General features: G+C 41.8%; 1 protein-coding gene across 14 annotated transcripts in view; it reads right to left on the minus strand.

The window, feature by feature from the left end:
• Window positions 1–14,105, minus strand: part of LOC109478693 (titin-like) — a 43,567-nt gene extending 29,462 nt beyond the window's left edge. For all 14 annotated transcript variants that reach the window (XM_019780380.1, XM_019780375.1, XM_019780384.1 and 11 more), the window contains exon 1: window positions 13,640–14,105. In XM_019780380.1, coding sequence (XP_019635939.1) covers window positions 13,640–14,014 — 375 coding nt within the window. In that variant the 5' untranslated portion in view covers window positions 14,015–14,105. The remainder of the gene's footprint in view (window positions 1–13,639) is intronic.
• Window positions 14,106–15,098: the final 993 nt, after the last annotated feature.

Below are 15,098 nucleotides of genomic sequence, written 5' to 3' on the forward strand. Positions count from 1 at the left end.
ATGACATTGACAATCAGCTTTCCCCAGGAATGCTATGCTTAAAGCCTAGGAAAAAAATATTCCTGTTTCCCAACTGACAGACCATAGAAAAAACTGATGACCCTAGCCTTTTTTGGGGGTAGACCCCTTCAAAGGACATAATTTTTTCAAGCTGATCCAACAGTCAGTTTTCAACATTGACATTGAAAATACTGGTAGAAGTGTGCAAAGAAATTATTGTATATGTTAGATCACTAGAGATCACCAAAGTATGAAAAAACTCCCTTACCTACTGACCCTATTTTTTTCAGGACTGAAACATGAAACATTTTTTTCCTAGGCCTAATGAATTTTATAATGTTACATGTTATCCCATGCACACGCCAGCCTTCTTTTTTCACGATCTACAGCAACAAAGCAATCTTCCAAATGAGCGTCTGGGTATTCTATAACCTTTAGACATCCCAGACAATTAGTAATCTCACCTCGGCAGACTAATTTCAGTGAGAAATTTAAAAAAAACATCTTACTTCCTTGCACCTACAGCAGTACCCTACAATCTGCCACCAAGACATACATAATACAATTCCGCCAGGACCACAACATTCATCCCAATAGATTTCCACACTGTCATAAACTAATGGCTTCCTGGTAACAGTTAAAATTCAAAGACAATGCACAAGAAGGAATATTGTTGAAGACGATTTCTCGGAACTGAAGTTTAAAATAGTCCTTTATGTGTCCCAAGAATCCTAATTTGTCTGGTTCCCCCCACAAAAGTGTAGGAGCTGTCTGTCCCAATCACTTTGTCAGCAATGACGTCGCTGTTCCATAGGTTGCCATGGCAACAGCTGTAATCCCAGTGGCGACTTAGGATGAAATGCAAGTTCAACCGACGGGCCCAACCAGCAACCCACATTGCAGTTTTCTAACATGATGCTGAGAATTTTTGACATCTTATTTATGGAAAGATCGTATAACGCTTCACTGCAAACTAATATTACTTTCCAAATTTACACATTTTCCCTCTTAAATCTATTACAAGAAAGAATTAAATAAGCAAACTGATAGCTTTTTGTTCTTTCTCACAATAAATCCCCTTCCTGTGGCCCCTGTGTTTTACTTTCAACAGCCTTGAACTTGAATTTTCTCCTTCAAGAAACCTGGGATAAAAATCAAATGTACTTTCTGCCCCAAAATCATTTTATCCTTTATCTATCGCAAATATAACACGACATAAGATAGATATCAAAGCTAAATCAAACATTTCATTTAATTTCACAATGGTTATGAATCTTTTTTTTTTTAACACATTTAGAATCAGGGTCCACATTCCACCACTTGTTCCTTGGGCCTAGTGCCATCACCAACAAATTATGTCAGATCAATTTGTAATATGAGGTATTTTTAAGCAAACAAACTATCCAATGCTGGCACAGATACACCAACCATCCTCGGCGCACGCATCCCCACGGCCTTCCTTGACTGGGGATTACTGGCTCAGGTTTTAAAGCCATGGCTGTAAAAACTTTGTGGGGCATGTAATATCCCGTGGTGGACTGGGCATGTTGTGCATGTGGCAGCACAAAATGGCAGATCAATCATGTCCCCACCCAGGCAAGCCATGGATCGATTTTTGAAGATCCGAGGGATAAAATGGCTGGCTGACCGTCTTTGTGGCCTTTATTCCGGTTATAGACTCTGTGGTACTTTCCCAAAGCCAAAAACTAATACCCTTGTTTAGTCCGCGTGCACCAGTATGTAAAAATGACTCTTTTGGGACCTGCTATATCTTTTATAGCAGCTTGCCTTCTCGCACTGACCAAGACAACAAGTTTCACCTGAGTTGGAAAACGTTCTGTAGACATGTTTATGACTGGAGATTTTCATGAGTGTGTCAATCAACAAAAGTCTTTGCTCAGCCAAAGCTGTTGATAATTTGCGTTGCAAAAAACACAAGCTTGCTCCACATAATCTTCTATCTAACTGTAGCTTTAATACATTACCAACCTCACATGGAAGGACTTTGACAAAAGCCAAGCTGAAAGAACATTGTGTTACACCCATCGGGTTGTTTTACTCAACAACAAATTACCACAAATTGTTTGCCATGTCCATCAATGTTCTTTTCATTTACCCTAACCTCTGTATGACCTTGAAACAGCAATACAAGTATCTTGAGGTGAGTGTGTAAGAAACTCAAGTTTCTGGCAGAGGATTCCATTTTTAGAAGACCTGTCACGCTTCACACACAATTAGCTGAAGTCTTGTCTTCTGCAGGATGTATTTCATCCAGAGCTAACCATTACAGGTGACCCTGAGCAGAACAATTTGCTTGAGGGCAACTGAACACAGCATTTCCACCAACAGGTCTGCTTCATCTTAAAAGACCTCTTGAGGGCGTAACACCTTGGAGCATGACAGACCAGAACTCCTCAAAGCAAATTAAGTCAAGGAAGCAAATGATCTCCAAGGTTAACTGCCAGGTGTAAAGTGACAGGAACAGTACACCACGGGGTCAGATTCCTTTGCTGCAGGTCAAGGTCGCACGTTAGGGACATGGGAAGATACGCCCACACCTACATGCCAACAAGACCTGCAGAGTACATGTTTGGGGCCAGGAGTTTTGGAGCTGAAAAATGAACAACTATGTACAGCATGTCGGCAGAACGTACTGCACCTGGGCGAAACACAGATTTTTCAAGTTTTTTGTCGGATTTTTGGTCACCGTTGCATCAGAATATTGACTGTTGCAGAAGACATCTTTTCCTACTTTAACATTTGGAAACTATAGATATATATGCCCAAATGAGACGTTCTGCCGAAATGCTATGCGCAATACATTATACGTTTTGCGCAGGTGCAGTTTGTTCTGCCGACATACTAACAACTACAGGGTTGCAATTGTCTGGAAGCTTACAAGTTACATCACAAGCGATAGGCTACTGTTACATACTGATACACTTTTCATGTTCCCAGATACCAAATGATAATTAAATCGCTGTTAGAAATGAAGAAACTGGATATTTACAAATAATACATCAAATTTTATCATTTTTAACAAAACTTTCCCAGGAATGCATCATGTGGACCAACACTCAGTCGTTCCTCCTATGACGCAAGTGTGTTTCACATCTGTTGTACTGCTTGACTTTTGCAACCCCTCAGTGCAAAGAGACCATTTTTATTCGTGAAGAAAAAACAAACGGCAACCTCTTTACAGAAGGAAAACTCCTTATCCCTGCAGCTTCTACAAACATCTTACAACTGAAGTTGTTAATATAAACAGCTGGAAAAATCATAAACAGAGGACATCTGGATTTGAAACTGCCCTCATGATTGTGTATTGGTACAGAAGAACAGATCTGTTTATACAGGAGTTCTACTGTATATATCACATTGGCTAAACTCCTGTTATTTAGACAAGTATCAAGCATACTTTGGGTTGTTTGCTAAGCAGTGGAAACAGCTAAAAAAATTCTTGCCACATTTTCCTGGCACCAACAATGTTTTGCTCATGCAAAAAATCTTGCACAGGAAGACCAAATATTTCTTCTCTAGTCTGTATGTCAGCTATGTAGTGATGTAAAAGAAAACTTTCTGACGTAATGTTAGAGTGAGTGTTACAAACTAAACTATTAACATGTTGCAAGGCTTTGTTTTCTGCACGAAACTATGTCAGTTATGTTCATCGCATTTTGGCGGACCTCCAATTATGTGCAAAAGAACTTTCTTGCAGCAGACTGCAGTGTCCTATACAGAGGCACTACCCAAGACTGGCAGGTTATCTTTTAATCCCTGTGTTTGGTGGTAATCACCTGCAGCTAGCTAGCTCTAGTTGACAAGGCCTGGGTACATGTCTAGCAACATTCAAGGTCATTTTTTTTAAATAAAACATTTCATGAATTAATTCAGACTGCAGTCATCCCTGTACTGTAAGACATTTGGAGCCACATACTACAGTACATAGTTCCCGTTTATAACTTCTATCTAGCATGCCACTTTCCAACTTCTTCCGCCTATTTTTGTTCAAAGGATGACATCACTAACGAGACATGAATCTGGTAGACCGTGGAATGTGGAGAGTTACGATCAGCTGCCCACTCCTGACAGCCCAAGTCAACTTGTCTGTCCAGAACACACATTTCCCTTTCTCCAACCACATGTGCCAAAACACTTGCTCAAGCCAGCAGATATGTGATCTCAGTCCCAGGGCAGTGTGTCACTCTTGGTCCCAAGGCAGCATCTGTTGGGATGCTGTCAGAAAGCGAATACCATACTAATGATACTGCAAATATTCTAACGTTCTTACATTCACCATGGTTTTATTTCATGTTAGGAATGAAAGGGATATTTTTAATGTTTTAAATTCCCTGTTGAAACAACTATGTAGCGCTGTAGTCATACAAGGAAGCGGCATATTCACGGTGTCGTGAATTGTGGTTTGGGGGTCACTGCGCGAAAACAGAATCACTGCGAAAGTTTCACAATCTACAGTGCTAATATGCAAACCTTGTCTTATAATTTTAGGTCTGTTCTCTTTGCTGTAGGTGAGAAAATTATTGATTATGTGAAGTGTAACAAATGACTATGAACTTGATCTACACTGTTGCACTTGAAACCAACTCCAGCCCTAATGCCTGCCTGGTGCCACTAGCTCCAGTTTCCAGCAAGTGATCCTGTACTGTGTGATTTTCTATAAACATTCCCATTCAGCAGTGCTGGTTACAAATGAACCACAAGGACTGCCTCTTCACCACACACAGAAACGTGTCTGCAAGAAACAAGTGGTTTTCCATTTGCGGGAGGGACAAACCGTTTAATATTATCCATCTTGGCGTGTCGAAGATTTGACGTTTTACTCCAGATTTTCAACATCAATTGGATTTCTCAATCTTGTATGCAACTGTCTGGTTTGAGAAAGTTATGTGCAATACTAGTATTGTTATCTGATAGTAATAAAAGTACAGTTTGGATTGATTGGGTTTGTCAAATATGCAATAGTTTTCAGGGTCATGTCCAATCCCTTATATCCAGTAGCCCAGTTATTGATGGTTTGTCCCTGATATGACATTATCCCTTAGCAGGGGGGCAGGTGCAGCATGTCCTTATTACAGGGGAAACTGATATCAAATTAGGAGCTTCTGTCAACATCATTTCAGCACTCCAGAGCTTCCCAGGGGACCATCCATCCATTATCCAGGGGGAAGGAAGTGACAAGGGGCACAGTCACCCTGTCCCTAGAGATACATGAATCTCCCAAAAGACTTGATTAGAGGTTCTATCCGTTAGATTGCTTTTCCCAATAGTAATTCATTATTCATGCTGGAACAGCAGAAACAATACACTGCTGGCTGTTACTTACCGTTTGCCTTTCTTGAATTGAAAATCAAACATTTGAAGGTAAACATTCACAGCTGGGAGACAAAATTACCTGTCCCTAAGGACTATGAAAAACTTCCATGTTAGCAAAATGAAATGAAAGATATGAATGTATTTTTCTCATTCCTTGTTTTGGAGAAACCTTGTGAGAAAATTACGTGTATGGGTCTCCTAGCAGCTTTGTTTCAAATTGCAGTTGCTACGTCTTTGGTTACAAATGGCATCTTCTAAAAATCTAATCACTTTGATATATTGTGACACCAAATGCTACTTCTAGAAGCACTCCTGGGGCTCTCAGGAGATAATTTTTCAGGTGGGATAAAGCCATCAACTGTCTGCCTCTCCAGACAAATGGGGCAGTAACTCCCTGTAAAGAACCAAATAGCCAAAGTCAAGTAGCAGCACAGACAAAGGGCTGGTTGTGTTATAATGTGGTCCTATCTACTGTAAGTACTGACACAGGAAACCCAATCTGTGCTCAACAAACTACTTGGCTGGGAGGGGGGACAAGAAGCCTTGCATGCAGGGCGGACAACGCCCCTGTAAAGCTGCACGTAGAATGCCGTCTTTGAACTTCGCAAGTCTTTGCTACAGCGCAGCAGTCACCCTCTGGTATTTATCTGTTGGGGACGCTTTTCATTCCTAAACCCCAACTCACCGGGGACACTGTTTCTTTTGTTCCGTGGCTCGACCGAAGATGTCTGAAAAGTTTGGTTCCCAAGTTCAACTATTTGTTTCCAAAATTGCTGCACGTTTTGTACTGATCTCAACTTTGAATGTGCCGTCATGTCCGGAGCTGTGTTACACAGAGTTCCTATACCTGACATTCACCAACAGGCAACAGCAAGGAAACACCAAAATGTTGACCTGGATGACTTTTCCATCACGTGTTGTCAAAATTCAAGGCCATTGCCCTTCCACACAAAAGTCCCTGCTTTCAAGAAAAAGAAAGTGCAGTCTCTGAATCTTAAAAGCTCTCAGGTTCTTTTAAGGCACCCCCTTTGGTAGTCAAGTAAGGGGCATTGGGGCCACAAGAAAATGGGACAACTATGAAAAGAAAGGTTCATTCTGACACATTAACTAAAAGCTTACCTAGGGGATGGTCTCAAATGTCAACACGTTTCTAGGGAAAAGCAATTTGTCTGGCCTCCAATTCCCCTCGTGACACAAAAAAAACCCTGTCTGTCCCCGACAAACAAAATAGTTACAAATCTCAGCAACAAAACTATTTCTGTTCGCTCCTGTTTGCAACTTTGTGGTCAAACCCTCCCCAATTAGCCACACGGTAGTTTGCCACAATGGACAGATGTTTGCCCAGTGTCTGCCTGAGGGTCAGACCTCCCTGAGCTTGGGCGGTGAATACAGCACAAAATCACATCTATTCAGGTGATTCATGGGCTTTCTCCACAGGGAACACACCTTTAAGGCTCTAGGAAGAACATCATCCACTTAAATTTGAAGATCCTGTCTTTACGTATCATGTTTTCAAACAAACTACCAATGTACATTAGTATTGATTCTACATCGATTCTCAATAATGTGTTACTTTTGGGTTTTTACCTGATTGACAATTTTTACATCGTTCGGCACATATGATTTCCTGATGATCATAGTTTATGTTACAGTATGTCAAGAGAATACTCTGGAATATCTATGCAGTAAAAGTCAAACACTTGACGAAACCTTGGAGACAGGACCAGGAAAAGTCAAGCTGTGATAACGTCTTGCCCGGGGGCTCCACTGTTGCCATCGGCTACCATGTCATTTTCTTGGACAGGTTGTCCCCTTTTCAAACCGTGGGAAAAAAACCCAATTCAAAGAATAGAAATAAGTACATGTACCATTAGCGTAATGTTGCATCCTTGAAAAAAAAGTTGTGTGAAAACTATCGCGATGCACTTTTGATGAAGCTGAAAAAACAATTTGCTACAGGCTAACATAGCTTTCTAATATAAGCATGTAAGCTGACTGTGTAAGACATAAAATTGTAATCTTGTCTGTACAGTGCTTCATGCTGTTTTATTGTCCATGCTTTCCAGGGTTGTTTCCCTCACTGGTTCCTCCCTGTATTGATTTTTACCAGACAAACCCAGACACCTTTAAATCACCTGCACATATTGGGCACGCCTATGGCAAAAAGCTCCTCTTATTGCATGCAATGTCGGGAAGAGGGAATATTCTGATGAATCAGAAAGTATTTTCAAGCACTTCCAATGTGATTGACAACCCTAAAAGGGCAATATTCAAACTTTTTTCTGAAATTTCAAGAATTCTTATTACAGGAACATTTGGAATATTTCAACAGTTCAAAACTCGACATACATGTATTACAACAAACCCCATCTGCCCAGATATCGTTAAAAGATTAAACAAGTCTGTCTTCTATGCAAATTCAGAGATAGCTATTTACAGAGGAATTATAATGTAATTTTCTAGTGAGTATACCCATATTCATGACAGACATATCATAATCTACAGTCTTTTCATATGTAAATCCTTTAACGAGGAGGTAATTATCTCTCAATAATCATGTTATAAGCGACATAATCGCATCTGGTCTTGTTCTGTACGTTTCATTTCTGCACTCGTATGATTTTTACTAGAACTTGGGCCTGAAATTATGCCTGAAAGGGTATATTACGAATTACATAGGCAAAAAGCAATGGGTATGTGAGATAATGCTAAGTTGAAATAAAATCACCTAAACTTTCAAAAAGAAACGCTAATATTTCTCACACAAAATCTGGAAGGATGAATGGAATCTACTAATTCTTCATGGAAATGAACTCATTTTTATCAGCTCTGACTAGCAAGACAACATACAAGCTAGTTAGCAACATTTTTGGGATAACTATGTGTTACCCTTCCTCTACCATGGAGTGTACAACAACTAGCTGCTGCTCAGCATACAACAGAACAGCTTATTCTTGTATTATCATCCAAAACAAATCATTTCAGCTGTTTAGATATTTCAGAACAAAGAATTATGAATAAATTTCTATGTGGCTAAACAGATCTTCTCCCTGACCACGCCCAAAATTTACACCCCAAGGACTTTACAAGAAAATCGGTAAGATTTTTTTTGTTTGTTGGTAGACAAAAGGGCGTGGCAGGATTCAAACTTGTCACATTCACAGCTGGGTGCAAATCACTGTTGTACCAGAACCCTACAGCTCTGCCACGCCCAGAACATTCATCAAAACCAACCCAGGATTCCAACATTTAACGACAAAGAACTTCAACAAAGTTACATTGTTGCTGTCATTGTAAAAATAGACAGATAAAGTGAAATAATTTCTCAAATCATTCGTGAAATTGCTTGTATGAAGTGTGGTCTAGTTTCTTCACCACTTGTGGCAATGATCGCACAGACACAACTTGATCTCCTCTCAAAGTCATAGGATCCCCCACTTGTACCCCCCTCCACCTACAAACACTACAAAAGCTTATTTGTACTGATGCACTTTTCCTTCAATGGTCCCCACTGTGCAAAACATTCCCAAATTCCGGCAGCGTTGAGCTTGCTCTTCACCGAGAGAAACATCACCGCCTACAACCACAGACAGCCTTCCAATCTCACATTCCAGATTTAGTGTATCACATACCGAAAATTCTGATCATTTTACCTCTCATGTTTAGCGTGAGTAGCCAGGGTGGTTTGATGGGGCCTAATCTGCCCAGCATGCCCGACTTGCTGATACAAGTGGAAGACGATGCGGATTATTCGAGCGCCATATCTCGCAACCGGGGTAATTTTTCACCCGCCTCTGGTGTGCCGTTTCGCGTGGTCTGTGCTTTTCCTCTGCAAAGTCAGTAACACTACACATCTCGCAGAAACACAAGAAAGACAGCGAAACACCATCCGATGCCACTGCAGTCTGATCTTCTAACATTCCCACCAATCTAAACTGTACCTACTTCTTCTTTCAACAAGACAGGAGTTAGAACGTCTTGACAGTGTGCTGTGCCATAGGTCTGTTTTTGTTTGGGGAGCTAAGACTCGAGTCGAGGAAAGACATCAGGCATTTCAGACTGGGGGTCAAGTCTTTTCCTAAGACAACACAGCTGCCGACAGTAAACCATCCTGCAGGATTTAAACTGACAGTTCAGCGAAACAGGTGGAACATTCACTACTGAAGGCCAGGGGCTACTAACAGCATAGTGCAAATGGCAAAAAAGGACAACTTTCAAACATCTATTATAGATCCAATGACTTCATACTTGGAAATATTTACCATAGAAGTGTCATATAAAACCTAACAAGAATGCCAAGAATGAGCTAACTGATTTACACTGTTTTGTTGTAGATTTGTGAATATAATTGTTGACAGAACTAAAAAAATGTGTGACATTGCCACAAATGTTCAGCTTTTCTTATTCAAATTTTTCTTCTTGATGAAACTATTAACATCATTGATAATTCAATTGATAAGCAGCTACAATATTTCTACCTCTGCAATCTCAGCAACTAAGTTGCGCGATATCAGTTATGGTATGTTTCATGATCTCTAAAAGATCTTTGTAAATTACGTCAAGTTTTATACAAATAAACAGTTTTATGTCTACCAGCATCAGATTTAAATGACTTGTCAGTTCCTTTTGTATAATCTAGGCCATCAGGATATTATAGGACCCCTGCAGTGGGAGGAAAGCCCATTCATCATCATGAAAAGAAAAAACCCTGACAGTTTATATCCTGTTGATAAGGATGGCTGCCTTTCGGTATTTATATGTAAACTTTCCTCCTAGTAATTCCTGTGGGCAGGATGAGTATGCAGGATTTAGCTCTCGAAAATACCAGTATCAACACATGGAAGGACAGATAAAGAATTGAACACGACCACTTGGCCTGTTGCCTGCAACCGCTTTATGATCCTTAGTCAAAAATACATAGGGGAGGCAGCAGAAGCAATAAAACATGTGCATGACCCTACAGATAGCCATTGACACATAAATAACTGTACCTTTCATGACAAATTGCTTTTCAGCCAGGCAGAAAGAGGGAAAATTAGTTTTCCCAGACATAATCTGTAGATAAAGACCCATACAGCAAATTTGGTCGGCTTGATAGAGTGAAGTACACTGCAAAATTAAGTCAACCCATGGGGGGAAAATCGATACTTCGTAATTGAATTAGACTGCAGCAAAAGCTGTATCTCACATCAGACCAATATCAAGTGTGCGATGATGTCTATATATCAAAGAGCTACGTGACTACAAGATGTTGAGAATAAAGTAGCCAAACCTAATTGAAAACCTGTTTGTTTTATGATTTCAATTTTGACCGTGACACTTTTTTTAAATCATGAAATTATGAAGAGCTTCACGAGTCACTCATGTATATAATAATATCAAAATTACCTAAGAAATGTGTTATTGGTTCTAACATTGAATCTGTATACTCAGATGAATCACATTTTCTTGGCACATTTTCTTATCTTCCTCCCCCATAATTTTGACTAGAAATACCAGAAAAACAAAATATTTTGTTGATGCCGCCTTCGATTAAACATATACACTAAGATGCCACCTGTCCACTTTGAGTAACAAGGCTAGGATAAGTACATTAGCAAGGATGTTTTGGTGCCTGGGGACCTGATAATTACGTAGGCGTTGTACAAAGTTACTGAGAATAATACAACCTAAACAAGCAACAATTCAGACTTGTAAGGCCTAGGAAGGTCTATGCTTCGGGTGAAAGTCTTTTGGAAACAACCAGTACAACCACACGGTAATGGTACTAAACTAGTCAGTTGGAAGTTTTAAGATTTTGAAGGACATTTCAATAGATGTATGAACTTATTCAAAGAAAGGGGCAGGAAATGGTAAGAGACTATTTTACTGTGATACTGTTATATTCCATAACACTGTAGCACACCTATGAACCCTGTATGTAAGAGGGCACAGGGGCAGGGAAGCAGAAAGCCCGACCAGGTGTTGGTTGATGTCCGGGTGACAATGCTTAGTGTCCACAAACAAAGGTGCATTGTGCAGCGTGTACTGGAATTCCCAAGGACGGCGATACGTTACATGCAACATTCTGTCCTGGCTTTCGCTGGACAAGCTTGGAACCTGTGCCTTTGGCAAGGTTGTGACACAGACAGTTGAAGAAGCAAATTTGTACAATACCACCAAATTGAAAAGGAGTGCAGACAATGTGGATTGCAACGTGTACTGACTGTATAGCAGTAGGATGGAAGTATTCAAGGATTGTTGCTTTTGGACGAGTAAGACACGGGAAAAATGCATGGCTGAGTTAAAAAAGAGACAAGCGAAAACCGTTGCACACGCTTTGTATGCCGCCGCAGACAGGAGCCCCTCCCACCCGTACTGCACTGGTCTTCGCCCGACCTCCAACGAGCCACTTGTTTGAACAAACTCGTGGACGGACTCGAGACGAGAAAGGCAAACATGATTGGATGATTTACAGTGGGGCCCCGCGCGACACAACAAGCCCGTGACGTGTGCGCAGAGGCACGTCGCCAACCGTTATACGTCAAACCTCCCTCTCAGAAATCCAATTATAGGCAAAACACTGTTTGCTGCTTTAGACGAAGGTATATAAACTACAATCCACGTTACTGGTACAAAATCCACTATTGTTCTTTGGGTACTCCCTTTACCATTCTAAACAGTGGTAGGTCCCAGAACTTGATAATTACACAGACAGAATGTCTACTTTTATCGTGCAATACCTTATATTAACTCTAATTCTAAACCTGTGCTACTGGCCATTGAACGTTACATAGTACCTGCCTAACATAACTACACAGCCTCAGGGCAAATGGTTAGCTACAACAAGCCCTTTTACAAGTGTACACAAATTGTTACCAAATCCACTTTTAAAGTAGCCCAATTTTCCTGTTTGAATTTTCTTTCCAATCAAACAGTTGGGCTGTGACACAATTACCATGTCCGTCTCTTTGTCCCAGGCATAAACGAATGACCCAGTGCAAACAAACTGGGCCAGCGTCCAAAGGGCCCAAAATCCACCACAGGTCACCCAAAAAGCAGGTGTTAAAACGGGGGTCAACCTAGATCATGGACAACAGCTACCTGCTTCCTGCAACGGCTTTTGTTTAAACCGACCCCATTTGCAGTTGAAACAAAATATTTGTATGTCTCCGGCCAGTAGAAACAATTGTGTAATCAGCCATCAATCTGATTAGTTCACAAATTTAAACACGGTGTTTGCTCATTGCCCAACGGTCTGGTTGCCAACGTGTTCGGCGTAGATAAAACTCACTTGCACTTTGTGTCTATCGTGCGTGCTAATAGCTTGTTTGAAATTACAAAAGGCTGCAGACAAGAGGGCCCTAGAAGTTCAGCCTTCAACAAGAAAAATCATTATTAGTATAGAAAACTAGAGCATCCACTGAAGAAGAACTACAAACATGTTTCAAATTTATAAAACAAGAGATTAAAAAAAAACACAACAGAAGTACAGTATCATATTCTAAATTCAGAAATTGTCTGAATACAAAACGGAAGACAACTTCTTTATTCAAGTTTCAGTGAGCCCAACTTGGCAAGTAATCGAGTCCAAGGACAATGCATTTCAAAGTTGTCTACTAAAAGGGGTGTGAAAAGAATTGCGTAAATCGTCCTTTTCAACTGGGACTTAATCTCCGGGCCCCGAGAAATAAATCTAAGGCCTCTGCTTGACAAAGAAAGATGGCAAGACGTCCCCAGATTATGTATGGAAGTCGCACCTGAGATGCATATGTAATACAAGTCCTGCCTATACACAAAGCCAGCATTGTCACAAGTAACCGTTACAACTGCCCTAAAATGGAAGAAAATCTTGGGGCACGGGCCCGAGGTTACTGCACTTTAAACACCGTTACGTGACATTTCGACGATTTATGGCCGAACTGGGGTCTGAACATCGCCCGACGCCGGGAAATTATGAATAATTGATCAATGCTGTGCATTTTTGGCGGGTCCGACGCGCGTGGCTTATTGTTATTGTAATGTATGGCGCCGTCTTCGTGGCGTGGGGAGCTGAAACCTGAGCGTGGCGTGGGGGAAAGAACAAGAACAAAGCACTGGCAAAGTAAGACATTTCGGACGATTCTGGCGGCAAAATCCGATGATTTAGCGGGTTCTGAAATACGTGGTGACATCGGGCGGAAGCCCTGGCCGTAGGGACCGGGTGGCAGCTGACAGCCAGCGGAGGGGTGATGGATTGAAGCGGGGCCGTGGGTCGGGGTGGGGCCGCGGCGCTTGGGACAGGCTCCCCGGCCCGCGGGGCGACGGGCACCGCACACGAACCTACCTCAAAATCGCTGACGTCCTCGCCCAGCTCCTCGATGACTCCTGCGGCCTCCATGCCCAGGACGACGGGCGGCTTGGTCATGCGGTCGTGCAGACCCTGCCTGACCATCAGCTCGGAGAAGTTGAGCCCGGCCGCCTTGACTCGGACCAGCACTTCGCCTTTCCCCGCCTTGGGCTGCGGCTTCTGCTGCACGGACAGCTTGTCGTAACCGCCATGGCCCGTCAACACGATGGTCCGCACCGTGGGCTCTGGAGGCTCTGCCGGAGCGGCTGGCTCTGCGGCGGCCGCCGCCTTCTCAGGCTCGGCCTTCGGGGTCTCCTGTACGGCGTTGCCCGCCTCGTGTGCGACCGTTGCTGCATCTCCGCCTTCCGCCATCTTGTCAGGACTCACTCTCACTACTACAGCCAAGTACAGCCAACAAGCTAACCTATGACCTATCACCCGTGGTGACCCTAAAAAACTGCCAAAATTAGGGGAGCGATCATTGTTGATTGGTCGAAGGGTTTGGTGGCTGCAGTCACGTGGGTTAGAAAAGAAGTAGTCGGCACGCTCCTTGATACAAACGGAGTCTTTTAGTGCCTTTCAAAAGCCAAAGAAAATCGCAATTCGCAATTGATCCTGAAATTTCCGGAATACTAACGTTAGTAACAACAACTTACATGGAGTAACGTTACATGCAGTTGCAATTATATATGTAACGTTACTCTCAATGGAGCAGATTCTTTTTTTAGGGGGGTTTATGTCCAGTCATTGTTGGTTGGATGTTTAGGCAGTCTACAATGTACAGTAGTTGGGACAATATAACGTTATACCATTATATATGCAAAAATGCTGTTGGCGTTAACAATTGCAAGTACAAAAAGTATAAAAGCCCCCAGTTCAAAACAGGTGCAATGTAAAGGGTGTAACGTTACATGTAAGACTGTAAGTTAATAAAATTAAATTAGATATGGCAATGCCGCATGATGAGTTGGACGTTTGCAGCATCAAAATCCATTCAAATAGGTAAACGTTATATTTCAAAATGCAATGTGTTGGAGATGGCAAGAGATACAAGACCCCAGGACTCCAAAGCTCTCGCTCTGTCCCCAGCATGGACAAAAATAGCCTGGGTTCTCTCAGTTCATTGACGGCCAGCTTGAATGGACAGACACAAATAGTTTTACTCCAGCCAAATATGACATTAAAATCGAAAAACACAAAAGATCCACGTCCAACCCCTCCAACTAACAGCAAATACCAAGACTTAGCGAACGGCTCAAATTCTTATAACCTAGGTGATGTGTGCAGGCGATCGCAAGCTTTGCCAAACGTTCCCTGTGACATGTAACACGATGTCTTGGCAAGTCGTAACCCTATCTAGTACTGTCTGTGTTATTTATAACGCACGAGCTCAGTCTGTGAGCTGCTATATTTGTAATCTCGGTTCATTCACACTTTTTTAGTGTAAAGATTTACT

Source organism: Branchiostoma belcheri, unplaced genomic scaffold (assembly GCF_001625305.1).
Source record: "Branchiostoma belcheri isolate BF01 breed outbred unplaced genomic scaffold, Haploidv18h27 scaffold45, whole genome shotgun sequence".
NCBI classification, from domain to species: domain Eukaryota; kingdom Metazoa; phylum Chordata; class Leptocardii; order Amphioxiformes; family Branchiostomatidae; genus Branchiostoma; species Branchiostoma belcheri.